This window comes from Sorex fumeus, unplaced genomic scaffold (assembly GCF_029834395.1).
Source record: "Sorex fumeus unplaced genomic scaffold, SorFum_2.1 ptg000043l, whole genome shotgun sequence".
In the NCBI taxonomy this organism is placed as follows: domain Eukaryota; kingdom Metazoa; phylum Chordata; class Mammalia; order Eulipotyphla; family Soricidae; genus Sorex; species Sorex fumeus.
In genome coordinates, this window is record NW_026606100.1 from 27,034,294 (window position 1) to 27,061,338 (window position 27,045).

The following is a 27,045-nucleotide window of genomic DNA, read 5'->3' on the forward strand; positions in this document are numbered from 1 at the left end:
TTGTTGTTTGTTGTCTACTGCTAAGTAGACTATGCAATAGTGGAGCAGCAGCTCAGATTCTCTTCACCATAGTGCCTTAGGTGGGTACGAGAAGGCTACTGTCCCAATTAACAGATGGGGAAACCGAGGATGAGATGTAAAACACCCAAAGCAGATGAATATTCTGTGTCTGTTTTGTGGTTTGTGGGAATCACATCCAGGTTTCACATATGCACGGCAAGTGCTTTACTGTTTAGCCCTATCCCTGGCCACCAGGTCTATCTAAACTCAGCTTCCTCCCCACTTACACATCTTATATATTGCAGAAATGCAAGGCCCCCTGGGGCTGGAGCATTAGCACAGCAGGTAGGGTTTTTGTCTTGCATGTGGCCAATGGGTTTGATTCCCAGTATCCCATATGGTCCTCTGAACACTGCCAGGGGTAATTCCTGAGTGCAGAGCCAGGAATAACCCCTGTGCATCACCAGGTGTCACCCAAAAAGAAATAAAAAATGTGAGGTCCCAACTGAACAGGAGCACAGACCCATGGGTTACAAGCAGGAGTGGGGGAGGAGAAAGAGATAGACCCACAGGGTTTAGACACACACGCTTTCTGACCACAGCAGGAAGACAGGAAGCGTAATCCAGTAAAGTTGAGGTTGGGGCTGGACAGTCTCCTGGAAGGACCCAGATGTCCGAAAGGGGATCACTAAGTTGCAGGCATGACCAGGGAGGGAACTTCCTCCAGGGCCTCTTTTCGAGGACATCTGGACATCTTTGGGACACGCCCAAAGTTTGAGTCAGGTGGCTTTCCCAGGTGCTCTCGCTTTGCAGTCCAGATTCAGGGGGCTCTGGGTACAGCCTGTCCCACTAGACCTCTTTACATTCGTGGGTGGTCACTAATTCCACTCCTGTCTAGCCACAGGAGCCTGACCATTTGGGCAGTGCTCACACCAGGCTCCAGGGCCAGAGGTGAGTCCAGTTTTCTCCATTTGGAGCTGTGACTTAGGAAAAATTATTTGTCCAGATTTCGGTTTTCCATCTGGGAAATGGAGCTCGATGGTAGCTACATTATAGGAAATGTTGGAAGACAGGAAGAATGTAAACACTGGACATATTAAGCTCTCAGAAAAAGCAGCATTTCATGATCGAATGAGGGGGTCTATCCCTGGCACCCCATTTGGTTCCCAGAACACTGCATCCAATCACTTTTGACATGTCTCATGACTGGTCAGTATGGGTTCAATCTGTTCCCAGATTGCCCTTTTCTCTCTCTCTCCCTCTCAAATTCTTCCCACATTTCAACTTCAACAAAAGTCTAGAAAGTAACAAAGATATGGAGGTCAGAGAGAGTAGTAGAGAACAGTGTGCACTTGGGAATCCACCAGATTAGGCTTGAATCTGGGTTCCTGTCACCTTGACCAAGTGCCTGCATTCCATCGGTAAATGGGGAAACCACGGCGTCTGTCTCATCTGATCACTCTGAGGATGCCGAGACCAGCTAGAACACTCTATGTAACAGTCGGCACAGAATAGTAGTGGTAAGGGCGTGTGATGCAAACTTTTCTGGAGGGGTGGGGAGGGGTTAAGGTACTTGCTTTGCATGTGGTTGCACACATGGCATGTGGGTTCACTCCATCCCTGGCACCCCATTTGGTCCCCAGAACACTGCAAGTAATGATTTCTAAGCGCAGAGTCAGGAACAAGCCCTGAGCACCATTGGGTCACGCCCACCCCCTCCCTGAAAAAATGTTTCCCAGACTCTTTTTTTTTTTTGCTTTTTGGGCCACACCCTGCAATGCTCAGGGGTTAGTCCTGGCTCTGTACTCAGAAATTACTCCTGGCGGTGCTCGGGGGACCATATGGGATGCTGGGAATCGAAACCGGGTGGGTCACGTGCAAGGCAAACGCTCTACCTGCTGTGCTATCGCTCCAGCCCCTCCCAGACTCTTTATCCACAGAGCACAAGAGGAGATGACTTCAAAGGCTGCAATATATGTAGGAAGCCCTTTAGCTCCCCACTACCGTATCTTTGAGCACCATACTAGGAGTAGCTGTCCAGCACCAAAGAGGTCCCTCCCCACCCCAAACCCCCAGCCTAGAGTATACAACTTCATCTTTAAAACATTTTTTTTGGTTTGTTTTGAGGCCACACTTGGCAGTGCTCTGGGATTACGCCTGGCTCTGGGCCCAGGGATCACTTCTGGTGGGCTTGGGGGGTACTGGGGATGGAACCAGGGTCTTTGTGCAAGACAAACCCCCTACCCTCTACTATCACAATATCTATCAGGGTATCTACTATCAGACTCCAGCCCTGGTTTCTTTTTTCATCCTATGCGTGTGTGAGAAGTTAAAGAATTTTAGAGAACTTAAGAGGACTACTGGGAGAAAGAGAGCAAGAGAGGGTGAAAGAATCCATATTAGGGCATCAAATTTTTGTGTACTTTAGCTAACTTGCAACATTGCTTTCTGTAAAACTGCTTGGCTGCTTTGCACCTGGGGGAGAGGGGACTTGGAAAGTGATTTACTGTCCCTGAAATGTATTATCTCAGTAAAGCACCCTGCAGATTTGGGTAAAGGATAACTCAGGATGCGGGTGGTTGGGGGAAATTTCCCTTTCCTGGAATGTATTGATGCGGGTGGTTGGGGGAAATTTCCCTTTCCTGGAATGTATTGTCTCACTAAAGCACCCTGCAGACTTGGGTAACTCAAAACGAGGATGGTCAAGGGAGATTACCTAAGGCTTAATGATTCCAGCTATAACCTTGCTTGTGCTGACAATCGATGTACGTAAATGCTGATCTTTGAATCTATAGGCTAAGGAGTGAGGTAATTTTAAATGGATTGGTTAAGAAAGTATATGTTGTTACAAATCTATTGGCTATGAAATGCGCGGGCTTTGCTGTAACGGCCAGTGAAGGCCTATATAAGATCCCCTTTGAAGAAGTTCGGGGCTCTCTCAGCCGCTGCCCATTTCTGGGGTATGCTGCGGAGCCCCAGCATGCTGGTCTAAATAAACCCCGTTTTTACTCCTGCAGGAATTGTGTCTATCTGGTCTCTCCGTGCCTCCCAGGGCTAGGGAACTCCCGATCCCAACAAGGGAAGGAGAAACAAGGAGCGACGGAGAAAGTGCAACTGTGGTGTTGTGAATCTTACTCCCATCGTTAACTGTTGACCTGTGGGTCTTATTCGAATTCCACGTGCTGTGAAGGGCAGAATTTTCACTCCACTCGCTTTGGGCCCAGGTGCCCTGCCTGGCTGGCGTCCGGCTGGAGCCGTGCAGTGCGGCCGGGCAGTAAGCTCCTGTCTGCGGTGTCCTGCAGGACATCCGGAGGCCCACGGGGCACTGGCCGTGGCCGAGAGAGAACAGGGGAGCTTTGGAATCCGAGTAGCTGGCCAGGCGCCACGTGGGGGAACCACGGCCGCTGAAAATCAGAGACAGCGCGAGTGACAACTTTTCACCGAGCGCCTCCCCGGGCGGCCGGCGCCGGCTCGGCCCTCAAGCTGTCCGTTTTATTGATTCTGTGCACGCTCGGTGAGCGGACCTGCTGTCCTGCCCAGGGACGCGGAGCAAATGAGAAACGGGAGCGCGTGCCTCGGCCCTGCGCCCGGGCGGGCGGGGCCGGGCCGCCGCCGACCGCGCCGATGAATGGGGCCGCGGGAGCGCGGGGGCGGCGGCGCTTACGTGCGCTCCGTGCGGGGCGCGGCGGATGCGCGGCCACCCGGGCCCGCGCGCGCATGCGCGCCACCGCCCGCGCGCGCTCCCTCCCCCCACCCCTTCCTCGGAGCGCAGGCGCAGAGCGGGCGTGTGGAGGGCGGGGCCGCGACCCTGGAGAGATTTGCGCGAGCCGGGGCGCGGGCGGCGGGCGCGGGGCGCGTGTGCGCAGGCGCGCGCGGGGGCCGGGCCGCCGCTCGGGAATCTCGGCGAGCGCCAGTCTGCGCCGCAGCCCGAGCCGTCGTCATGGCCGCCTACAAGCTCGTGTTGATCCGGCACGGCGAGAGCGCCTGGAACCTGGAGAACCGTTTCAGCGGCTGGTACGACGCGGACCTGAGCCCGGCGGGCCACGAGGAGGCCAAGCGCGGCGGGCAGGCGCTGCGAGGTGCGCGCGGGACGCGGGGCGCGCGCGGGGGGCGCGGGGGGCCCGGCCTGCGCCCTCCCCGGGGAGGCCGAGGCGAAGGACGTCACGGCAGGGTTCCGCCTGCGACGGGGAAGATGGGCCGGAATGAGGGGGTGCGGGGTGTGGGGTGCAGGGTGGGGTCGGCTCGCTCAAGGTCACCCGGGGGAGGACCCCGGGCCGGCCCCAGGGGCCGCTTTTCGTGCCCGGGCTCCTGGGACTGGCACCGAGCCTGCCCCAGGGACGGCTGAGCCTCCCCGGGGACACGGACACGGACACACACACACACACTGAGCCTCCCCGGGGACACGGACACACGCACACACACACACACGCCGGGCCGGCTCCCCTTCCCCCAGACACACACACACACACACACACACACACACACGCCGGGCCGGCTCCCCTTCCCCCAGACACACACACACACACACACACACACACACACACACACACACCCGAGCCGCCCCCCCTCCCGGGCGGCCCCTCCCCCGCTTCCCCCCACCCCCCCAGGCCGGGCACCGGGCAGTGACGTGCGGCAGAGAAATCCACAAGCGTCCTGAGGGCTGGGCTGTTCTGTAGCTTTCCACAAGCCGTGCACCCGGAGTGCAACCACAAGGGCTTGCTTGTGCAACGAATGAATGAATGAATGGGTGGTCGGGAGTCGACCCTCTCCGGCACTCCCCCGCTCCCCACTCCTCCCCAGCCAACCACCCCACTCCTCCTGGGCCTGGTTTAGCATTGGGGAGAGTGAGGGCTGGAGCGATGACTTGTCCAAGGTCATCTCTCCTTATTCGTAAGCCCAGCGCCCTGGCCCCAAATCTGGGGGGTTGAGTAACAGATAGGTCGAGGAACTGAGTGGGTAAGGCAGCTGGCCAAGGACCGGCCGGGCAAAGGTGGAAGTGACAGTGTGATAAGTCACACTGCCTGCTTACGCTTGTCCCCTGCAGCGCACAGAATACTGCCGTTGCCATTGTGTGTAGCTGAGACCATCCGTAGGAGCCTTGTGGAAGGGTCAGGGAAGCCTGACTGGTACCCAGCAGGACTTGGCTCCTCTCTTCATTCTTTATTTATTTGGGGGAGTGGGGGAACTCACACTTGATGGTGCTTGCACTTACACCTGGTTTTGCACTCAGGGGTCACTCCTGGTGGGCTCTGGGGACCACATGGGGTGCCGGGGATTGAACTGGGTTGGGCAGTGTGCAAGGCAAGCGCTCTACCTGCTGTTACATCACTTCGGCCCCTTTCTCTAGCTTCCATCCTGAGAGGCAACTAAAGATAAATAGTTGCAATCTTTCTAAAAATAATGCTTTTTTTCCCCCTTTGGCCACACCCAGTGGTGCTCAGCCCTTAGTCCTGGGCATGGTGTGGTTCCTTGAGTGTTGCCAGGAGAACCCCCCTTCCCCCTCAGCACAGAGCTGGGAGTAGCCCCTTAGCATTGCTTGGTGTTACCCAGGGAGGGAAAAGTCACTTGAAAATCTTACTCTCTAGGATCCAAGAGATAGCACAGTGGTTAAGGCATTCATGTGGCCGACCCTAGTGTGATCCCTTGCACCACATAGTCCGTCAGGTACTGTCAGGAGTTATCCCTGAGCACATAACCAGTAGTAGTCCTTGAGCACTGCCAGATATGGCAAAACTCTCAAATATTTCTTTTTTTTTAATTATTTTTTGTTTTATGGGTTACACCTGGCGGTGCTCAGTGCCGACTCCTGGCTCTACATTCAGGAATCACTGCTGGCGGGCTCAGGGGATCATATGGAATGCCGGGGATCAAACTTGGGTTGGCAATGTGTAAGGCAAACAACGCCCTACCTGCTGTACTATCAACCCAGCCCCCTCCCTCAAATCTTAATATCTGTATCACATATATTAGAAGATACACTTAAGAGAGACTAATAACAAGAGTTCTAAATATGAAGATAACTGTGAATAACATTATGAGTAAGCTAATGGTGTAAAAAAAAAAGACCCAAAATACCAAAGCTTTAAGTGATGTAGGGCTATAACATGTTTTTTGGGGGGGAGAGGAAAGATGGTCTGAGGTTACACCTGGCAGTGTTTAAGGGCCTATATGGTGCCAGGGAATGAACCTGGGCCATAAGACTGTCTCTGCACTCCAGGGCTTTACAATTTCTTTTTCTTTGGCTTTTGGGCCACACCCAGTGGTGCTCAGGCTTTACTCCTGGCTCATCCCCCCTCCTCTGGAATGTCCTGGGTTCCTGCTTTTGTTTCAGGCCAGTGAAAGTCACTGTTGAAGAGTCCTGGGGGAACTGCTTTCTCTCCAGGGACCTATGCAATGTGAAGATGGAAATAATTGCAGGGAAGCACAGTGGCTTCCCAGTGACTCAGCCTTTATGGGGGTGTCACTCCTCCCTGGCTTGGGGGGTGGGGGGCGGTTAGAGAGAAGGTGGCACTGGAGTTGCTGGGACTTGCCTTGAGGTCTAGCGATGGCATTACCCTCACGGGTAAAGATGGGTGTGTTGAGGAGGAAGGGAGAGAGTGAGCAAGAGCACTCAGCGGGCTGAGCACGTGCTCTGCATGCTGGAGACCTGGGTTGGATCCTGGCACCGTTTGGTCCCCTGAGCACTGCCTGGAGCCATCCCTGAATGAGTGCCAGGAGTAGCCACCAAGCACTGCCAGGTGTGGCCTGAGAACAACAAAAAGGGGGACATGGGCTTCTTGGTGATTAATTTTCCCTTTCCCCTGTCTGTAGTTTCATTTATCTCACATGAGTTGCTCTTAGCGGCCTTGCTAGGGGGCAGTGCCCAGGAAAGTTTGTGCTGAAGTTGGGAGAGGAGGTGTTTTCCCGACTCTGTAAGGAAAGGGCCAGGTCCCCATGGAAATGGAAGGGGGTGGTGACGGGGAGATTAACCTCTTGAAATGTGCAGCTTGGGTCTGCTGATTGGGTAGCTTCACTCTTGGTTCCCACTAATCCTTACCTGCTGTGTATGGAGAGTAGACTGTTTGGATGAGCCATACTGTGCATAGCCTTTGTTCTTTGTCCACTGCATGGTGGCTACTCTGAAGCTTAACAGTCGGTTCTAAGGCGATATGGTCCTTTAAAGGTCCTCAGGAAGAGGCGAGTATTGGAACAGTAGCAGAGAGGAAGTGGGTGCTGGGGATCGGGGTGTTACTCCAGGCTCTGTGCTTGGGATTCAGACCTGTTTCCCACATGCAAAGTGTGTGCTTTAACCCTTTGAACTACTTCTCCAGCCCACAGTTCACACACTTTGCAGTGAAAATAAGACCTCATGCCACAAACCGAAAAATTTACAGCATCCCTAAGGAGCTCCTGCTGTGTACAGGTTGTTAATAGCCTTTTGGGGGCTGGAGAAATAGAGTTCACAGGGCTGAGTGCAAGCGAAACGTGCGGGGAGCCTAGGCTTCATAAACCTGGCACCAGATGGTCTTATGGGCATTGCTGGGTGCAAGCTCTGAGAGATACACTACTTTTATAAGTAACAGTTCTAATGAAAACACCAAGATTGCTACAATTAGAAAAAGTGGGGCAGAGCTATAGTACAGTGGGTAGGGCTTGCCTTGCTTGTGGCCAACCCTGGTTTGATCTGCAGCATCCTGTATGGGTCCCTGTGTACCCTCACGAGTAATTCCTGAGCGTAGAGCCAGAAATAACTCATGAGAACCGCCCAGTGTGACCTGAAAAAAAAATGGTGGTGGGAGCTAGAAATGGTGGTTATGAGTAGAATTTTGGGGGGGTACATAGAACCAGCAATGGTTGTGAACTTGGGATAATTTTTTTTTTTTTGTGAAACACCATGAGGTACAGTTATAGACTTACAAATTTTTGTGCTTGGGTTTCAGTTGTACAATGGTCAAGTACCCATCCCTTCACCAGTGCCCATCCTCCACCACCACGGGTCCCAGCATCCCTCCCACCCTCCATTCCCCCCATCTCACCCTGCCTCTGTGTCAGGGCATTTTGGGATAATTTTTGTTGTCTTCATTTTATCTGATGAAATAGGTTATGAGGGTTGTTACTAAGACCAAATAAAGTACTTAGCTCAGTGTGTGAGAGACGGGTAAGCCTGCAATAAAGATTAAAGAGAGCTCAAGTTTTTAATATTCTTCAAAGAAACTGAAGCAGAAATATGTTATTAGAGTGTGATTAGGCACAACATTCTGGGAATTAGGATTAGAAGCACAGATCACTCTTAGCTGATCGTACATTGGGTTTGATGAGTCACATGTGACTCATGAGGAGGCATGTTGTGAAGTGCAGCATCAGTCAATACATTTTATTTCCCTTACAGAATATTCTTGTTTTTCCTGAGTTTTTTAAAATATATGTGTGTGTGTGTGTGTGTATGTGTGTGTATATATACACACACACATATAAAAATATATGGTGAAATGGTTTGGACTTCCTTTATGGAAGATGGATGTGTAAGACAGTTTGGGCTTGAGAGCAGATCTGGGCAGAGCTAGGACACGCTCCGGGCCCCATGTGCCCCCCCCCCCCCCGACTCCCAGTTGATCGCTTTAATCTTTTCATTTTAGATGCTGGCTATGAGTTTGACATCTGCTTCACCTCCGTGCAGAAGAGAGCTATCCGGACTCTCTGGACAGTGCTGGACGCCATTGACCAGATGTGGCTGCCAGTGGTGAGGACCTGGCGCCTCAACGAGCGGCACTACGGAGGGCTGACCGGCCTCAACAAGGCGGAAACTGCTGCTAAGCACGGCGAGGCCCAGGTGAAGATCTGGAGGCGCTCCTTCGATGTCCCTCCACCTCCCATGGAGCCTGACCACCCCTTCTACAGCACCATCAGCAAGGTAGGCACCGGCTGAGGCGTGGCTCGCGGGACCAGGGGCCTGGGATCTGGGAGGCACCCTGGGTGTCATGTCTGCCTACTCACCCTTCTCACCATGTGTCCCCAGCAAAGTTCATTACAGTCCTGTTTGTCCACCAAGTGACCTTCACTTCCTCCGACTGCTGAGTCTTGGCTGGTAGTGTGTACCAGGGGCGGGAGGGGCAGGACGATGATCACACCTGTACCCAGGGCTCTGCTGGTCACTTCGTCTGGCCCCTGGACCTATTTGGTGGTAAGGGTCAATCATGAAGCCGTTTCCTAGGTGGGTCTGCTCATCACTGGGTGGGGGCTGGGTTTTTGTTGTTGTTTAGGACCGCAGGTATGCTGACCTCACTGAAGATCAGCTGCCCTCCTGCGAGAGCCTGAAGGACACTATTGCCAGAGCATTGCCCTTCTGGAATGAAGAAATCGTTCCTCAAATCAAGGAGGGAAAGCGGGTACTGATCGCAGCGCACGGCAACAGCCTGCGGGGCATCGTCAAGCATCTGGAGGGTAGGTATTCTACGGGGCCACGGGAGGGATAGTGCAGAAGGCCACGGTGTGCTCATGGCCTTAGAGACAGTTGGCATTGATGCCTTGTGGGCACATCCTTTACTCTTCTCAGAGCACCTTCTGCAGAGCAGCCAGACCCCTGGGCGTAGGTAGAAACGCCTGGGCTTGCTCCAGATCTGATTCAGAGCTGCATGTGGCACCTACATGATTCAGAGACTCTTTAAAGCTTATCTCTGACTAGGGTTGAATCTGCTGATAAAATCCTCTCAGTCACAAAATGGTAAAAGATTCACAAAGTTCCACTTGTGAATCTCGGTTCTTTTCACCTTAGAAAGTTTTACCTCAGGGCCTAAAGAACCAGATAATGCTGATTTACTTACTTTGAGCCTCCCCAGGATTGTTTTTAGGGGTGAGGTGCTCTGAGGATTAAACCCAGGTCCTTAAACTTAGAGCCTTGGGCATGCAATGTCTGCATTCAGCCCTTTGAATTATCACCCTACTCATACTAGTTTTTCTTTTTTTTTGAAGAGGAAAAGAGATTACCTTCACCTTTTTTTCCCAGTCTCACCCATTGGTACTGTAGGTGCCCTGTTTGAGGTTACTCCCTGTGGTGTTTGAAGCATCATACGTGCTGGGGATGGAACCTAGGTTCCTCATACAAATCATGTGTTCCAGCTGGAGAGAATACAGTGGGAAGGGCATTTATTTGTCTTGCATGTGGCCAATCCAAGTTTGATCCTTGGCATCCTAGTCCCCCAAACACTGCCAGGAGTGACTCCTGAGTGCAGATCAGGAATGGTCCAAAAACAAAGCATGTGCTCCAGGGGCCAGAGTGATAGTACAATGGGGGTGGGGTGCTTGCCCTGCATGTAGTTACCCAGGTTCCATCCCCAGCACCTCATGGTTCCTCAGGACCACTAGGAGTGATCCCTGAGTGCAGAGCCAGGAATAAGCCCTGAGCACCAGGTGTAATTAAAAAAAAAAAGTCTCCAAGCTTCGAAGAATGTGCTCCAGCTGAGCTCTTTCCTAACCTGCATGCTTCCTTCATTCATGGGAGAGACCCAGCAAAGCAGAGTAACTCCCAGACTGGCTGTGGACAGACTGGAGAAATACAGAACATTGGAGACGGATGCGGTCCTGCCACCTCGTTGGGCTCTGGGGAATGAATGGGATCCGTGACACACCTTTCTCTCTGGAGTATTCTTGAGTCACTCCCTGCATATCCAAGATCCAAGGCGCCCCCCCCCCCCCCATTCAAAGCCTGTTCCCACCCTTTTGAGCCTTCTAGTCTAGTCCCCCCCCCCCCCTTTTTTTTGCTTCCCAAGGACTGAGAAGTATTTGCTGCATTATTAGGTGCATTCCTTGGGTCACTGATCTACTAGTCTTTGCTGTTACCACAAATGTCAGAAAGTGGGGCTTTAATTCCTACCCCCATCTACTAGGGTACATACGCCGTATCCTGAGGAAAGGCAGTATGGGGGTGATGGGCTGCATCTGTGTGGCTGATCATGGTGGTATTTTCAGGTCTCTCTGAGGAGGCTATCATGGAGCTGAACCTGCCAACTGGTATTCCCATCGTCTACGAGTTGGACAAGAACCTGAAGCCCATCAAGCCCATGCAGTTCCTGGGGGATGAAGAGACCGTGCGTAAAGCCATGGAGGCTGTGGCCGCTCAGGGCAAGGTCAAGAAGTGAAGGCGAGCAGGCGCACCAGTTCCCGCGACACCTCCCTGTCCTCCTTCCATTTCTGTCCCTCTCCCTTGCACATTCGCACTGACCACATCTCTGGGCATCGTCGGTAGTAGCTGCAGTTGGGGGTCAGTGGCTCCCAATTCATCTTCCCCATCTTGTCTCTTGCACCCACTCCCTTCATACAGTCAAGTCAGAATGGCTCCTCTGGGGCCTGGGTCGTCAGGCCAAGCCAAGGAATGACTGAGCCAAGAGTAGTAACTCGGGGCTTTGCTAGTGCTTTATTACTAAGGAAGAGTTGGAGTCAGAGGAAGAATGGTACTGAGGCCTGACTGTGTTGCGTGTGGGAGAGGGGTTTCTAGTCATTCCACTGGAAGGTGAATGTCATCTGCATGGTGAGTCAAATAAACCTTTCCTCCCTGACCCCAGAGGACTAGGATCAATCCTGAATGTTTTGTGTTGCATTTACTTTCACAAAAAGATCAGTATAGGCATATACATAATACAAAACAAAAACCCTTCTGGTTTTTCTAGTGGCAGTTGAAATAGTCACACATTTGGTCATCAAAAGATAAGCCATTCCTCACTGGCATGAGAGGCCCCTTGACCTTTCTTACAGGGCTGTTCCTGCCGGGTTTAGTCCCCCTGCCTCCCTGTTCTGTGTCAGTGAAATGCCTCTTGACCATGTCCAAGCGTGTCTTTTCAGTCTCATATCTGAATCATGTTCCAGTTGCTTGGTACTCATTTGAGCATAACTGTACTAAATCTTTTCCAGATCAGTATAATAAAGGAGTGATGTGCAATATTTCTGTGTGATGTGTAGTAATATTCCATTTGCTTGAGGAAACCCTGAATATTCCATTCGAAATGTCTCAGCGACATATCACAGGTTAAGAGCTTCAGGATGACAAGTCACCACTTTCATGTCAGCTGCTTATTTTTGTAGTGTAGTTGGTGGGAGAATATAGGGCTGGTTGTGCTGGCTAAGCGCCCCATCCCTGTTGTCCATCTCCCGCTTAGAAGATGGTGTGGTGTTTAGTCCCCCTTGACCGGAAAGTCAAATTCTGGGTCTCTAGTATTTGAGTAATAAGAGGTGTGTGGACCAGTCTCTCCTTGTTTTTGGGTCATACCTGTCAGTGCTCAGGCCTTAATCAGGCAGTGTTCGAGGAACCATATATGCTGGGGATTGAACCATGAGATTAGCCGTTGAGGCAAGTACCTAATTTAAACTCTGTGTGCTCTCTGGCCCAGATTTTAAAAAGCATTCCTGGGGCTGATTTATGAGAACACTTCTTGTGAGGTCCTGGGTTCAATCCTTAACACAACCATCCACCCCCCCCCACCCCCTCAAATATAAATGTCTCCATTTTTATTAATGTATAAACCTGATCTACAGCTTTTAGTCTCTAAAACTTTATTAGTCAGCTAATGAACTAAATTATATACTACCTCATAAAATGACTCGATACATGAGGAAATGGACATAATTTTAAGTAGCACCGCTCACCTTCACCTTCTCCCTCAGGTCTTTTAGATAAGAGGGCTGGAGTGTATGCCTGGCTTTCAGAGACCTTTTTTTTGCTTTTTGGGTCACACCTGGCAATGTACAGACAGGTGTTACTCTTGGCTCTGCACTCAGAAATTACTCCTGATGGTGCTCAGGGAACCATATGGGATGCTGGGAATCGAACCTGGGTCAGCCACGTGCAAGGCAAACCCCTACCCACTGTGCTATAGCTCCAGCCCCAGAAGAGGCCTTGCTTTTGATTGCTGGAACCCAATGGTCGCCTGACTGTGTGGCCTTGGTGACCTCAGCACTGCTGGACTCAAAGAGCACTGGGCCAAGTATTACGAGGTTCCCTGAGTACCATTTGGGGGCCCCCTCCCCTAAAAGGTACATGGGAGCTCAGAATGCTTCTCTTTGTAGGAGCAAGTAACACACACCACTGGCCAATGTGTGCCAGTCACTGACATAATGTGATACACATAATGCCTAATCCTGATTGGCCCTCTGGAAGATCTGGGAACAACCACAGGAAAGGAAACAGCCCAAGAGTTTGAGACGCTTGCTAAAACACACTATTAAGTAGTGGAGTCGAGAAAGACTTGGTTCAACTAATAGTATGAATTTCTCAATTATTAAAATCTTTTTTTCTTGAGCTATGCTTGGCAGTGCTCAGGGAACCATATTGGGTACTGGGGATCAAACTGGGCTGTCCATGTATAAGGCTTTACCCACTGTACTTTTCGGCTCCCCAATTCTAAGACTGTTGAGCATCTCTTCCAAGTTGACTTCTGTCACTTGTCTACACAATATCCCTAGGGAGACCCTCATGACTGATGTCTGGCAGCATGGTGGGAAGTTTGTTTCGCCCACATTGAATCTTCATACCAAAACTCAGTTACTTCCTTTTGACCAAATGCTCTTCAACTAAGTCAGACTGGAACAACTCAGATTAATAATGCTCTATGCTCTACATAATTTTATTTATTTTTTCCTTGGGGGAGGAACATACCATGTGGTGCTCAGGGCTGATTTGAGGCTCTGCAACTGAGGGATCACTTCTGACAAACACCCAGCCCCTCATTTGGTATTTTAGGGTAGTCTCCATTTCTTGACACTCAGAGTCCTGACTAGAACTCTTGCCTTCTAGCAGGACTATAACGAAACCATCACTTAATCATTGAGAGATCAACACTGCTATCAAGGACTTAAGAAAAAACACAAACCCACCACAACTTCTGGGCCTCCCCACTGGTGCTTAAGGGGTCCAGGGGTCCACCCCAGTGACTTTCTGCTCCAGTGGCCAACTTTCTACCCACAGATTCAACTAGAACACAGGAAGGGCTTAAGGTAAACGACGTTGGAAAACAAACTGCTTCCATTGGCAACCCTATTTTGCCTGAGAAATGCAACATGGGTGATGCCATAAACATCTCAGATTCATTGTACAGTTGATTTTCAATTCATTTTCCAGAATTCTTTTACTGAATTTTTTTCATTACCCTCACAGTTACTGGGCCCGCTCGAGCAAATCGACGATCAACGGGAGGGCCTTTACCTTTACCTTTACCTTTACCCTCACATTTAGCAAGGAGCTAAGGCATTTTTCTGTTTTTTTTTTTTTTTCTTTCAAAGCCTTAGGAGTTTTGCTTGTTTTTGGGCCACACTCAGTAGAGTTCAGGGCTTACTCCAGGCTCTGCTCACAGATCACTCCTGGCAATAGTCAGGGGACCTTGTGATGCTGGGGATCAAACCAGGGTCAGGCACATGCAAGGCAACACCTTATACGCTGTGCTATCTCTCTGGTCCCCTTTACAGGGAGTTTTGAAACTTAGCTGTCCAGGCTGATGAGAAGCACTATTCAGCAAGGAAGAGACAATTTCAGATCAGTTCATTGTTCAGCATCATTGAGCACACCTGGTCTGTCAGCTCTGGCTACATTCAGTAAAGATTTTACTGGGCTTTTGCTAGGTTAAGATAGGAGGTAACGGGGCTTCAAAGTTAGCTAAAACAATCCTATCTCAAAAGCTCAGGCTAGGGGCCGGGGCAGTAGGATAGCAGCTAAGGTCTTGTATCCAGCTGACCCGGAGTCTATCCCCACACCCCATATGGTCCCCAGAGCATGGCAAGGTGCAGAGCCAGGATTAATCCCTGAACATTGCTGGGTGTGGCCTAAAAATAAATAAAAAGCTCAGGCTAGCACTGGAGACTGGCATAAAACATGTAATAAACCAAAACGGATGATTATGGGTAAAAAGATGACCTATTCTGTTGTGAGCAGGCCCTAATATCCAGCTGTTTCAAATACTAAACTAGATGATGCCTTTCTTCTTCAGGGCCTGAAATTATTTGTTTTACTCAGCTTTCCCCACTAGAACTTAGGTCCACAGGGCTCTATCTTGTTCATGTTCACGCCCTACTTCCTGGAGCAGCTAAGCTTGAGTAAGCAGCTCAACATGTATTTACTGAACGAATGAGCAATGTCCAACAAGCGTCCATAGTGAATGAAGCAGTGTCGATATGGACAGCCTCTAACTGCATGCTTCTTGGTCATGCTTCTACTCAGTATCTGGAGAAAGAAAGCACCAGAGTACAGGAGAGGGGGCTGGGCTTCATGGTCACACCGCCCTGGACTTGAATACTGCTCTGCCCCGGGATGTCTCTGTGACTAAGCTCAGAAGTATAACAGCCATCACTGTTGAGAGGATCAACTGACAGCATCTTTTTGGTTTTTGGGCTACACCCAATTATGCTCAGGAGTTACTCCTGGTCGTACTTGGGGGCCATGTAGGATGCCAGGGATCGAACCTGGGTCAGCTGCATGTAAGGTAAACACACTATCCACTGCACTATCTCTCTGGCCCCACCTTTTGTAAACTGGAAATGGAGGCTGGGGAGATAGCTTCAAGAGCTTGCTGGCACACATTTCTACTGGCATGCAAAAGCTCTAGCACTGCAGGAGGAACCTCTGGTTGATGCCCTGAAAATATCTAAATCAAACAAACTAAAAAGTGTGGAAACGATTGCCCCTGTGCAGGTTCACTTTTCTTATAGAGCTAATAGAAGTAAAATAGCCAACACTGTTGAGAGGATCAACTGACAGCATCTTCCTGCAAGGTGGTAAGGGGAGAGAGCGAAATCAATTTAAAATGTGGAATCAGGGACACAGTATGCCAGCTAGGCCAATTTCGATCTCCGGAACCACCTTGTTGGCATCACAGGGTCCGAGCAGCGCACTTTCTTGGGGCCCTCGCCTGCACTGATGGCCTGACTGACCAAGCACTGCTGGGAGTAACTCTAGGTCTTCTAAGTACTGCTTGGGAGTCCCTCCACCCACACTATGTATACTGGACGTCAGGGAGCTAGAGCAAGTAGAAGAGCAAAAGCACACAGCACGTGAAACACCGAGTTTGATCCCCAATACATTGAGTCCTATCCCCTAGCACTAGCTGGACGCAGTGGCCTCCAGGCACTGCTAGATTTGGTGCTATGGAAAGAACAGTAAAATGTGTTTATTCTTTTTTTTTTGCTTTTTGGGTCACACCTGGTGAAGCTCAGGGATTACTCCTGGCGGTGCTCAGGGGACTATATGGGATGCTGGGATTTGAACCTGGGTTGGCCCGCATGCAAGGCAAATGCCCTACCCACAGTGCTATCGTTCCAGCCCCAAAATGTGTTTATTCTTGAGGATCTGTTGTTGTTTGGGGGCGATATCCAGTGACGTGCAGGGGTTACTCCTGGCTCTGCACTCAGGAATCACTCCTAGTGGAAATATATGGAATGCCAAGGATTGAACATGGGTCAGCAACATGCAAGGCAAGTCCCTTACCCACTGTACTATCTCTACAATCCCAAATGTGTTTATTCTTTGATCCAGCATTCCACATCTAGGTTATCTGTCTTGCAAAAAAAAGAGACATGTACAAAGATATGGTACAGGGGTTCCTCGGAGGCATTGTCTATAAGGGAGTTTTAGATCCCTGTTAATTAGGGACTTATTAAAACCAACTACACCATGAACCGGAGTGACAGCACAGCGGGTAGGGCATTTGTCTTGCCAACACAGCCGACCTGGGTTCAATCCCCGGCATCCCATATGGTCACCCGTGCACCACTAGGAGTAATTCCTGAGTGCTGAGTCAGGAGTAACCCCTGATTATTGCTGGGTGTGATGGAAAAGCCTAAAAAAAAAAAAACCCTAAAACAACCCCAAAACACACAAATCCCTAAAACCAACCACACCTAAGTATCTAGCCTAGGGTACCATAGGTCTGTTGTGAGAGAAGACTACCAGATACATAATAAACTAGAATACTAGAATATACTGAGCACTTTGATGTACTTATTCCTCATAAAAATCCTATTTTTAATGAGGTATGCTCCAGATGCCAAACCAAGAGTCAAAACAACTTTGTCCACATTCATGTCACCATTTGGATGAAACCTGAGAAAGTACGTTACCTCTGTTAATTCGTTTGATTGGGGTGGGTGGGAGAGGTTTGGGCCACGCTCAGCAGTGTTCAGGGAATCACTCTTGGCAGGCCTTGGGACTAGATGGGATACTGGGGACCGAATTCAGGTCAGTAATTCAAGGCCCTACCCTCTGCACTATCTCCGGGACCTGTAATTCAATGTTCAACTGTAATAAGTTTTAGAATTTTCATTTAACTGCAATCTCCCGAAAGGACTGTGTCAAGCACTGGGTCCAGAGCCTGCTGCTCACAATCAGTACTTGTTAAGGTGAAACACATATAACACAACACCAAATATCCAAAACAGTGGAGACTAGACTCTGGCCTGCAAGCGAGCGCTCTTTGGAACACGTCTGTTAATGGGCACCCCAGGTAAAATCCCTATTCGGAGTGTCAGAACACCATTTAGGTTCTGGTCCCTGCTCAAGACGACAGAAGCCTAACATACTTTTAATAGAAAAGTTTTCTTTGTTTTAGCAAAAAAGAGTACATATTTACAAGACTGTTAGAACAAATAGGCTCTCCCCCATAGAATGTAATTTGTCTGCTGGTTCTTCAGAGAAAGACATTCACCCTGGGAGAGAATGGAGCTCACTGAAATGTTCAAAAGAAAAACGCCCACCTACAAAGAAGGCTTCTGGTGGATTTTTCTGGAGGTGGGCCCGGCTGACCCATGAGCTGGGTTTTTGTCTGTTTTGGGGCCACAGTCAGTGATGCTCAGGGGTTACTTCTGGCTATGTAATCACGAATTACTCGTGGCTGTGCTTAGGGGACCTCATGGGATGCTGGGCAGGCTGCATGCAAGGCAAGAGCCCCACCCACTATATTCTTGTTCGGGGCCCTGAGCCCATACGTCTGAATAAGGATGACAGCACCAAGACTTTACTTGCATGCATGTAGTCTTGGAAACAGTTTCCCTGCTCCGTGGGTACAGAATGGTTTCTTAAGTCTGCAAGAACTCTGGCTGCACTCGGGCCACCTTGCGGAACTCCTTAGTATGTGTCTTAGGGCACTGCATCTCACACCAGCTGATAGGAACCATCTGGACACCTGCAAGGGAAAAGATGCGGCTGGAGCGGAGCCCGAACATATGTCTGAAACATTTCCCCCAGATTTCAGCAGGGTACAGAAGAACTGGCACCAGGCTTCTCCAGAGATCTGCATCTCATATGGGAGAGAACCGTTTATTCACCTGACTGAAGGTGCGAACCTGCCTTTCCCCTAGACCTACGGAAAAATCACTGTCATTTCAGTAGGAAGGTTCCACACTGCTATCACTCCCTCAAACAATAAGAAACAAGGGAGGGCTGCCAGAGAGGGGACAGCAGGTAAGACGTCTGCCGTGGATACAGCAACCCGGGTGCCATCTGGGACCCAGGAGTGATCCCTACGCACAGAGCCAGGAGTAGGTCCTGGGGACAGCTGGGTGTGGCTCACAAACAATCCAGGCCCCCTCAACCAGGGAGGGTCGCAGTAGGGGGTCGGGGCTGGGTTGCTAAGCCCCTGTTGAGCAGACATGGGTCACAGGTTCAATCCATAGCGCCACGTGCCCGGTGTGAGCTGTACTGTACGCCAAAGTGTGCAACCTCCAGCAACCACAACCAAGAATGCGACCCAACAAATAAACCAAACTAATAAAAACAGAAGGAAAGTGTGAAAGGGATGGGGGTGGGGAGTGGAATGTGCGAATCCCAAATCCACAGCTACAGGGAAAGGCTAGCACATGGCAGTGTGGCCCAACTCACCGGCCTCACTGTGGGCCACCACGACTCCGAGCTCATTTTCGGCTGTGGTCAGGAGGTAGTTGGATTGTGCATCACCAAGCGAGATCTAGTCATATCATTTTGGTGAAGGAAAATGATGGCTTATGTTGTCCCCACCTAAGCCACCTGATTTGTTCCTGTTTTTCAGTGCGAAGCATCATACCTGGGAGGCTCCTCCCTCGTACGAAAGGCATGTGCTCTACCACTGAGCCATATCCCTTCCCATGGCTTCTCATGACAAATGACCACACGTCTGCAGGGATAAAGGATACCACTTTGGCCAAGACAATGTCGCCTGGGCGGAAACTCTTGTAAATTTCAACCTGTGGAGAAAGAAGAACAGGGTTAAGTGACAGCTCTGTATCAGACCGACGGACCACTGGTTGTTAGCCCCCATGGAGAGAGCCAGTCTACCTTTCAAGTCCAAAAGACAAGAATTCATCATGATTTAAGTCAACCAACAAGTTGTTTATTTTTGGGTTCCAGCTGGCTCTGTGCTTGGGGGTTGCTTCTGGTGGTGCTTGGGAAGACATGTGGTGGGCAGGGATCAAACCCAGGTTTCCACACGCAAAGGACACGCTCCAGCCCTCTGAGCCACTTCCCTGGCCCTCAGTCAACACCGTTTATTACTTCTACAGAATAATCACTGAAACGCAAGATTCTGAATTCACTAACCCAGTTAAAAATCTGACGTCGCTGGGGTCAGAGAGACGTTACAGAGGCTAAGCTGCTCTCTAAGTAATGAGCTGACCCTGGTTCGATTTCTGGCACCACTACAGTCTCCAGAATGCTGTGAGGAATGATCCCTGAGCAGAGCCAGGAGCAAGGCCCTAAGTACCCCAGGGTGTAGTCCCCACTCCCCCCAACTCACCACCACCACACAGAAAGGAATGTGACTCTGTCAAAAGTTACTATAGTTGGCTCCAAAAGGTTCCAGAGAAAGTGTGTAGGAAACCTGGCTCCAAACAATACATTAGTTCTGCTTTGGTTCACAGAGCCACAGAACAAACAGAAATCATAGAAAGAAAAGTGAGGCGAGTTCTGTTTTCCAGTTGGAAATAAACTTCCCTGGATGCCACTTTCCCACAGATCTATGAAATTAACTGGAATACTTAAAAACAAAACAAAACAAAACAAACCTTCTAACTACAGGCCACTCCCCCCCCCCCCCCCCCACACACACACACACACACGCTACACACACACTACCACCAGCACCATGGGCCACGGATACACACAACCCACCACCACCACATACCACAAACACATACCCCACCACTACCAACACCATGTGCTACCTGGGCCTCCATGAAGTATCACTGTGTGTGGCCCTTACAACTAACAAAAACAACCTGACAAACAACTACCTTATCTTTTTCAGTAGCTCGGACATCTTCCTTGCTAAAAAAAGAAAAAAATATTTGGTTACTGGTGAGAAAGAATTACTGGGTAGAATCCTAACAGAAGGGCTGAAGTGAGCAGCGCCTGACCTGGGTTTGATCCCTGGCACCGTAGATGGTCCCCCAGTCCTGCCAGGAGTGATCCCTGAGCAGCTGGATGTGGCCCCTGAACCAAACAAAAAAGAATCCTAGCAGAACAGAGCAGAAAGAACAAAGAACAAAGAACAAAGGAGCAGAATGGCAAAGCAGTCCTCATCCTGAGAAAAAAATCCTGTTTCTTATTCTTGGATCACAGAGCAGCAGAACCATTACCTTGATGAAAGAAAAGCAGATCAAGGATAAGGAACTCTGCTGTCTTAGGAGCACCTATCAGAAGCACCATAGACTGAACAATACTGCATTGCCTGGCTGGAGTATTAAATTGTTTGGCCTGCAATACTGGGCTAAACACTTCAGCAGAAGCCCCTTTCCCTCCTCAAAGAAGCCTCAGGAAAATAAAAACAACCATTTCACTAATTTTTTTTTTTTTGGAGGGGAGTGGGTTTGGACCACACCTGGCACTGCTCAGGAACTATTCCTGGAATGCTGCTGAGGGGTTGAGGTATCACTCCTAGCAGTGATTGGGGGACAATACAGAGCCAGCTACTGAATCTGGGTCTCTTACATACAAAGCATGCACATTAGCCCATTGAGTAGTTTTCTGCCCTATGTGTTGTTTTTTTGTTTGTTTTTTTGGGTCACACTCGGCGATGACAGGGGTTACTCCTGGCTCTGCACTCAGGAATTACTCCTGGTGGTGCTCAGGGGACCATATGAGATGCTGGGATTCAAACCTGGGTTGCACGCATGCAAAGCAAATGCCCTACCCACTGTGCTGTCTCTCTAGCCCCCCACCCTATGTGTTTTTGGTTTGGTTCTGGGCCACACCTGGTGGTGTTCAGGGACTACTGGATCAGTGCTTGGGTGGCAAGGGGTGTTAGGGATCAAATCTAGGCCTCCAGCATGCAAGGCATATGTTCTGATCCTTTGAGACATCCCCCTTGGCCCATGCCAGTCCCTGAATTTTTGTTTTGGGGCCACACCCAGAGGTGCTAAGAGTTTACTCCTGGTTCTATGCTCAGGAATTATTCCTGGTAGGGTTCAAGGGACTATATGGGATAGCAGAGATCAAACTTGGGTTAACCACATGCAAGGCAAGGATCTTACCCACTATATATATCTCCAGCACTATATACACATATATATGTGTACGTATATAAATTTATTTTTAATTGAATCACAGTGAGATACAGTTATAAAGGTGTTCATAACTGGGTTTCAGTCATATAATGTTCCAACACCTGTCCCTTCACCACACCACATATTCTCCTCTCCCCCATTTTTAGACTGTATCTGGGCAGTGCTCAAGGGACCATATGATGCTGCGTCAGATGCTTACAGAGCAAGCACCTCACCTGCTGTATGTCTTTCCAGTCCCAAACTCTACATTTTTAATGTTATACAGTTCTTTGGTTTGTTATTAAATTTAATCAAGAAGAACTGGAGAGAGAATACAGTGGGTAGGCCCTTGCCTTGAACATGGCCGAAACAAGTTCAATCCCCAACATCCCAGAGGGTTCCCTGAGCAACACCATAAGTGATTCCTAAATGCAGTCAAGAGTAATTCCTGAGCACTGCTGGGTGTGGTCCAGAAACTAAAAATAAACAAAAAATGCAAGCAAGAAGGCTTAAACTTCCTAAAATGTCTTTTACACCAATATATATCATTTTGGGCTGGAGCGATAGCATAGCAGTAGGGTGTTTGCCTTGTGCGCGGCCAGTCTGGCCAGACCAAGTCGGGTTCGATTCCGCTGCCCCACTTGGAGAGCCCGGCAAGCTACCAAGAGTATCTCGCTTGCATGGCAAAGCCTGGCATGTTACCCGTGATGTATTCAATATACCAAACACAGTAACAACAAGTCTCACAATGGAGACGTTACTGGGCCTGCTGGATCAAATCGATGAACGACAGGAGGACATTGCTACAGTGAATATATCATTTTAGCTCAATTCTTTTCTATTTATTTTCTTTTTAAAAGTTTTGGGGTGTCAGCTGTGGGTGCTTGGGTGCTACTTCTGGCTCAGTGCTCAGGGAAATCAAACTTAGGGTTCTTTAATGCAAAAGCATGTGTTCAATCCACTGAGCTATCTCTCCACCCCCCATATTTTAAATTCTAGTTTCATCCATATTTTCCTTTTATTCCAACTCATAGAGCAATTTCTTTGGGAAACCACCTCGGTAGAATAAAAGGAGGGGAAAGAAAAAAGTGTAGGAATTATAATTGTTTTTTTCTTTCTTTCTTATTTTTTTTTTTTTGCTTTTTGGGTCACACCCGGCAATGCACAGGAGTTACTCCTGGTTCATGCACCCAGTAATTACTCCTTGCGGTGCTCGGGGGACCATATGGGATGCTGGGAATCAAACCTAGATCGGCTGCGTACAAGGCAAATGTCCTAGCTGCTGTGCTATTGCTCCGGCCCCTGTAATTGTTTTTAAAAATTTCAGTCTCCCTTTCGGACCGCCCTTCACGCCCTACCGAGGCCACCAGTTGCCCCCACGAGCGGCTCTCCAGCACGGCCACAGCCCCAGAAGCACAATGACCTAAGCTTGGAGCAGAAAAGTGAAAGGACTATGCGTTAATCCAGGCAATCATTTCTGCCCAGAGGGGAAAGGGTGTTGCTCCCTTCCGCCCTCCTCCCTCTGGAAAGAAAGATGGCGGCCACATGGGAGCCTTGTGGACAGCAGGTATGAGCCGGGGGAGTGGGGGCGACTAAAACCTCATGGGTCGGGGGGCGTTCCGGTCCGTCCTTCACGTCCTACCGAGGTCACCAGTTGCCCCCCGCGAGCGGCTCTCCAGCACGGCCATGGCCCCAGAAGCACAAGGACTTAATGCAGAACCCAGCAGCTTGGAGCAGAAAAGTGAACGGACTATGCGTTGATCCAGGCCATCAAGTCTGCCGGAGGGGAAAGGGTGTTGCCCCATTCGCCCTCTCCTCTCTGGAAAGAAAGATGGCGGCCACATGGTAGCCTTGTGGACAGCAGGTATGAGCCGGGAGTGTGGGGGCGACTAAAACCTCATGGGAAGGGGGGCGTTTCGCTCCGCCCTTCACGCCCTACCGAGGCCACCGGTTGCCCCCCGCGAGCGGCGTTCCAGCACGGCCACGACTCTAGAACACAGAAACCAATTTCTTAACTATCTGACTTTCAGTAGAAATACCTCCAGGGTCAATAGGTAAAATAGCAGAAATCCAAAACCAACATTTAATTCTTGAACCCAGCTGTAGAAAGCAAATCACTTCACAATGCTTTTTCAGCATGTCTGATTTGGGGGGGGGGGGTAAACTCTAAAAAATAGTGGTGAATCTTTTATTGAAACAATGAATCTAATCAAAGCAGATAGAGTGTTAACTAGAATTCATCTGCCTCACAGGGACGGGGAGGGGTGGGGGGGTGGGGTTTTATTGGGGTTCTTCATGGTAAAAAATAAGTATTGGTAAAGGGAAATGTGTTTGATATTTGCATGACTGAGACATAAACCTGAAAGCTTTGTAACCTTTCCCACAGTGATTCAATAAATAAAAAAAAAAAAAAAAAAAAAAATTCAGTCTCCTGTTCAACCAAAATTTCACTGCAGGCGAAAGCGAAGGCAAGAACACTTACCGGATAGTTCCTCGAAACGAATTCTTCAGTGGTGTTGACCCCACATACAGGATGTGTACTTTGGCAAAGCGTGTATTAATGCTAGAGACCTATTAATGGAATAGAGAAAAGAGCAGCATTAGAATACTGCAGTTGCCAGCTAATAAACTGAAAAACTGAGCTTATAAAAATAAACTGAAGCAACAATAAACTGAAAAAAGAAAAAAAAAAACAACCAAAACCCCCAATCTAGGTTTACTAGGATTGTAGTCCAACCCTACTAAGAATACATATTAAGGCATACTAAGTTGTACCTCTCTCATATAATGTGCAATATGAGCCATTCCAGTGGCCAGAGAGGGGGCTTAGTGGCAGACACAACCTTTGTGTGTACAACACCTGGCATCCCAAACAAAACAGAGAAAAATACAAGAACCACCCTGGTTATCTAATGGAGCTACTGTGGAAATCATACCTAATAATACGGTATAGACTTTGATATAGCATCGCAGTGAGTCTAGGCTTTTAAAGAAGCCTGCGGTAAACAGAATTTAAGATGACACTTCAGCTATTGAATAGTAAGTGGATCACCACCTCTCTAGATACTTTTGGACTAGCATGATAGCACAGCGGGTAGGGCGTTCGCCTTACACGCCGCCAACATGGCCGACGCGAGTTCGATTCCTCCGCCCCTCTCGGAGAGCCCGGCAAGCTACAGAGAGTATTCGATATGCCAGACACAGTAACAACAAAGTCTCCAATGGAGACGTTACTGGGCCCGCTCGAGCAAATCGACAATCAACGGGAGGGCCTTTAATAGATTTTGTTGTTTTGTTTTTTTGGGTCATACCCGGCGGTGCTCAAAGTTTACTCCTGGCTCTGCACTCAGGAATCATTCCTGGCATCCTCAGCCAGGGGCAGAGGTGGGACAACTGGATGCTGAGGATCGAACACAGGTTCAGTTGTGCGCAAGACAAGCGCCCTACCTGCTGTACTGTATCTCTGGCCCAATTTTCTTATTTTTTGTTGTTATTGCTGGTCTGTTTTGGGGCCACATTTGGTGGTCTTCAGGGCTTACTCCTGGCGGCACTTGGGGAAACCCCTTCTTAGTACTGGGGGAGTGTCCTAAGAAGGAAGATAGGATCAACTTACCTTACATGTTACTATAGTTCCCACATCCGGCAGTAACTGAGATTCTGTTTCTCGCATCACAGACACGACCGGAAGCTGGATGCAGAGAGAACAAAACATGAACATTTTAGCCAAGTCTGGGGTTAAAGTGTGTGTCCGTAAATGTAATACCTGAATGCCTTGGTCCATAGTTAGGGTCACAGAAAGAGGAGTTCATATTTATTTGTAGCTCAGAGCGGAAAGCATTAGACATTTTAGGAGCTAAGAGGGCCAAGAGTGCCACAAGAACAATGTTATGTGGTTGTTAGGTTACAGCATCATTTACCGTAATTTTTGATTAGTTCTCTACTTTGTTTGGAGCACAGTGCCTCACTGTGCTCAGGGCTATGCCCAGCTTGCCAGTTCCTCCCTGTGCTGCTTCAGAAGGGCCCCACGCCAGGACGAGGGTTAAACCTAAGTCTCCCGCAGGCAAAGCTTATGCTCCAGTCTGTGGAGCTATGAGTTCAAGCTTGATACCCAACACATAATCATTAGAGTTCGCTAGTACCTAGCTGCTCTCGTTCTGTTCTCTTTCTCTACTATGCCTGTCCGTCATTAAATTGGGCCTTCAAAGACTGTTTAAGTGATGCTAAACTAATCCTAGAGCTGGAGCGATAGATAGCACAGTGGGTAGGGCGTTTGCCTTGCACGCGGCCGACCTGGTTGGCCAAGGTTTGATTCCTCTGCCCCTCTGAGAGCCTGGGGAGCTATCGAGAGTATCTCGCCCGCACGGCATGCCAAACACAGTAACAAGTCTCACAATGGAGATGGTACTGGGTCTGCTCGAGGAAATCGAAGAACAAAGGGAGGACAATGACAAACTAATCCTGGGAAGGAGACACCCGCTGTCATGCAGAACGCAGCAGGGAAACATATACCTGAGTGTTTGGCTATATGCCGAATTATATGCTGGAAAGAAAACGAGTTCTTTTGGCTTTGGGGGCGAAACTTGGTGGTGCTCAGGGTTTACTAGTGACACTAGGTGGATCGTATTGGGTTCCAGGAACTGAATCTGGGACCAGGTGCAAAGCAAGCAGACTACCTGCTATACAATCTCTCTAGTCCCCCAATACTTTGTTTTTTTTTTTTGAGTTTAACAAAACGAAACAAACAAACAAAACCCCAAACCCAAACTAATGAAACTCCCGCGTTTTTAGACAATGGGCCTGTATGGGTTTCTCTGAGTGAAACCACAGAAGGTATCAGAGGGCTCAGAATGAAAAGGGCGGCGGAGAGGGGCGTGCTCGACAAAGCTGGTAGGACGAGGCTGCAGGCCGGGCTGGCGTGGCGGGGGGACGCGGGCGACTCGGCCCGGACTCAGCTCACGCCGGGCCTGCTCTGCTCTTCGGCAGCCCCGTTCCCCGGAGGGAGGCTCGGGCACCCACACCGCGGAAGAGCCGCAGCACGAGTACCGGGGTGGGGGCGGAGGCCCAGGGCGGGAACCACACGCGTGCGGGAGAAACGCTCGGCACCAGCCGGTCACTGTGAACAGCATGACGCCGCCCCGAAGCGCCGCGACCACAGGGGCGGGCGAGGAGAAGGCACAGGCCGAGGAGGAGGGAGGCCGGCCCCGTACCGCGCCGTTCTCGCTGCTCTTGCTCAGACAGCCGGCCAGCGACGCGAAGATGTAGCCGTGGCGGGTGTAGGTGCCGCTGCCCGGGCTGCCTTCCTCCAGGTTACACAGACGCTCGCCTGCGAGAGAACGAGAACCCGCGCCGTCAGCGTACGCGTCCCCGGAAGAAGCTATCCCCCATCCTCGGGGTCCCAACCACCCCCCGTGAACTCGCTCTCCGGACAACGCTCCCTCACCGGGGATGCAGTACCGCACGGGCGGCGCCATCACTGCCGCGGCTCCAAGGCGGCCGGAAAACGAAGGCGACTTTTCATTGGTTAACTTCCAGCGCCGGAAGTAAGTCGGCAGTAAGGAAGAAGCCTATTGGTCCGGTTCC

The 27,045-nt window shown here is 49.9% G+C and overlaps 2 protein-coding genes across 2 annotated transcripts; one reads left to right on the forward strand and one right to left on the reverse strand.

The window, feature by feature from the left end:
- The first annotated feature begins 3,822 nt into the window (after nt 1–3,822).
- Nucleotides 3,823–11,913, forward strand: PGAM1 (phosphoglycerate mutase 1). Its single transcript, XM_056120472.1, has 4 exons — nt 3,823–4,079; nt 8,616–8,890; nt 9,240–9,420; nt 10,945–11,913. The coding sequence occupies exons 1-4, from the start codon at nt 3,941–3,943 to the stop codon at nt 11,112–11,114; spliced, it is 765 nt and encodes a 254-aa protein (XP_055976447.1). The 5' UTR covers nt 3,823–3,940; the 3' UTR covers nt 11,115–11,913.
- A 5,128-nt stretch (nt 11,914–17,041) lies between these two features.
- Nucleotides 17,042–27,036, reverse strand: EXOSC1 (exosome component 1). The gene is made up of 8 exons (XM_056120663.1): nt 26,906–27,036; nt 26,673–26,788; nt 25,079–25,153; nt 23,948–24,036; nt 20,215–20,248; nt 19,120–19,170; nt 18,830–18,914; nt 17,042–18,134 (listed from the first exon to the last, which is right to left on the reverse strand). Exons 1-8 carry the CDS (start codon nt 26,934–26,936, stop codon nt 18,028–18,030), a joined length of 588 nt encoding a protein of 195 aa, XP_055976638.1. The 5' UTR covers nt 26,937–27,036; the 3' UTR covers nt 17,042–18,027.
- Nucleotides 27,037–27,045: the final 9 nt, after the last annotated feature.

What these genes read in the sequence shown, in the direction of transcription:
- PGAM1 (XM_056120472.1), top strand. Translation starts at nt 3,941, where the DNA reads ATGGCCGCCTACAAGCTCGTGTTGATCCGGCACGGCGAGAGCGCCTGG. An exon ending in TCTACAGCACCATCAGCAAG is followed by an intron (nt 8,891 to 9,239) that starts GTAGGCACCGGC and finishes GTTGTTGTTTAG; the next exon opens with GACCGCAGGTATGCTGACCT. An exon ending in CATCGTCAAGCATCTGGAGG is followed by an intron (nt 9,421 to 10,944) that starts GTAGGTATTCTA and finishes TGGTATTTTCAG; the next exon opens with GTCTCTCTGAGGAGGCTATC.
- EXOSC1 (XM_056120663.1), bottom strand. Translation starts at nt 26,936, where the DNA reads ATGGCGCCGCCCGTGCGGTACTGCATCCCCG. An exon ending in CGTGCGGTACTGCATCCCCG is followed by an intron (nt 26,789 to 26,905) that starts GTGAGGGAGCGT and finishes GTTCTCTCGCAG; the next exon opens with GCGAGCGTCTGTGTAACCTG. An exon ending in TCGTTTCGAGGAACTATCCG is followed by an intron (nt 20,249 to 23,947) that starts GTAAGTGTTCTT and finishes TTCTTTTTTTAG; the next exon opens with CAAGGAAGATGTCCGAGCTA.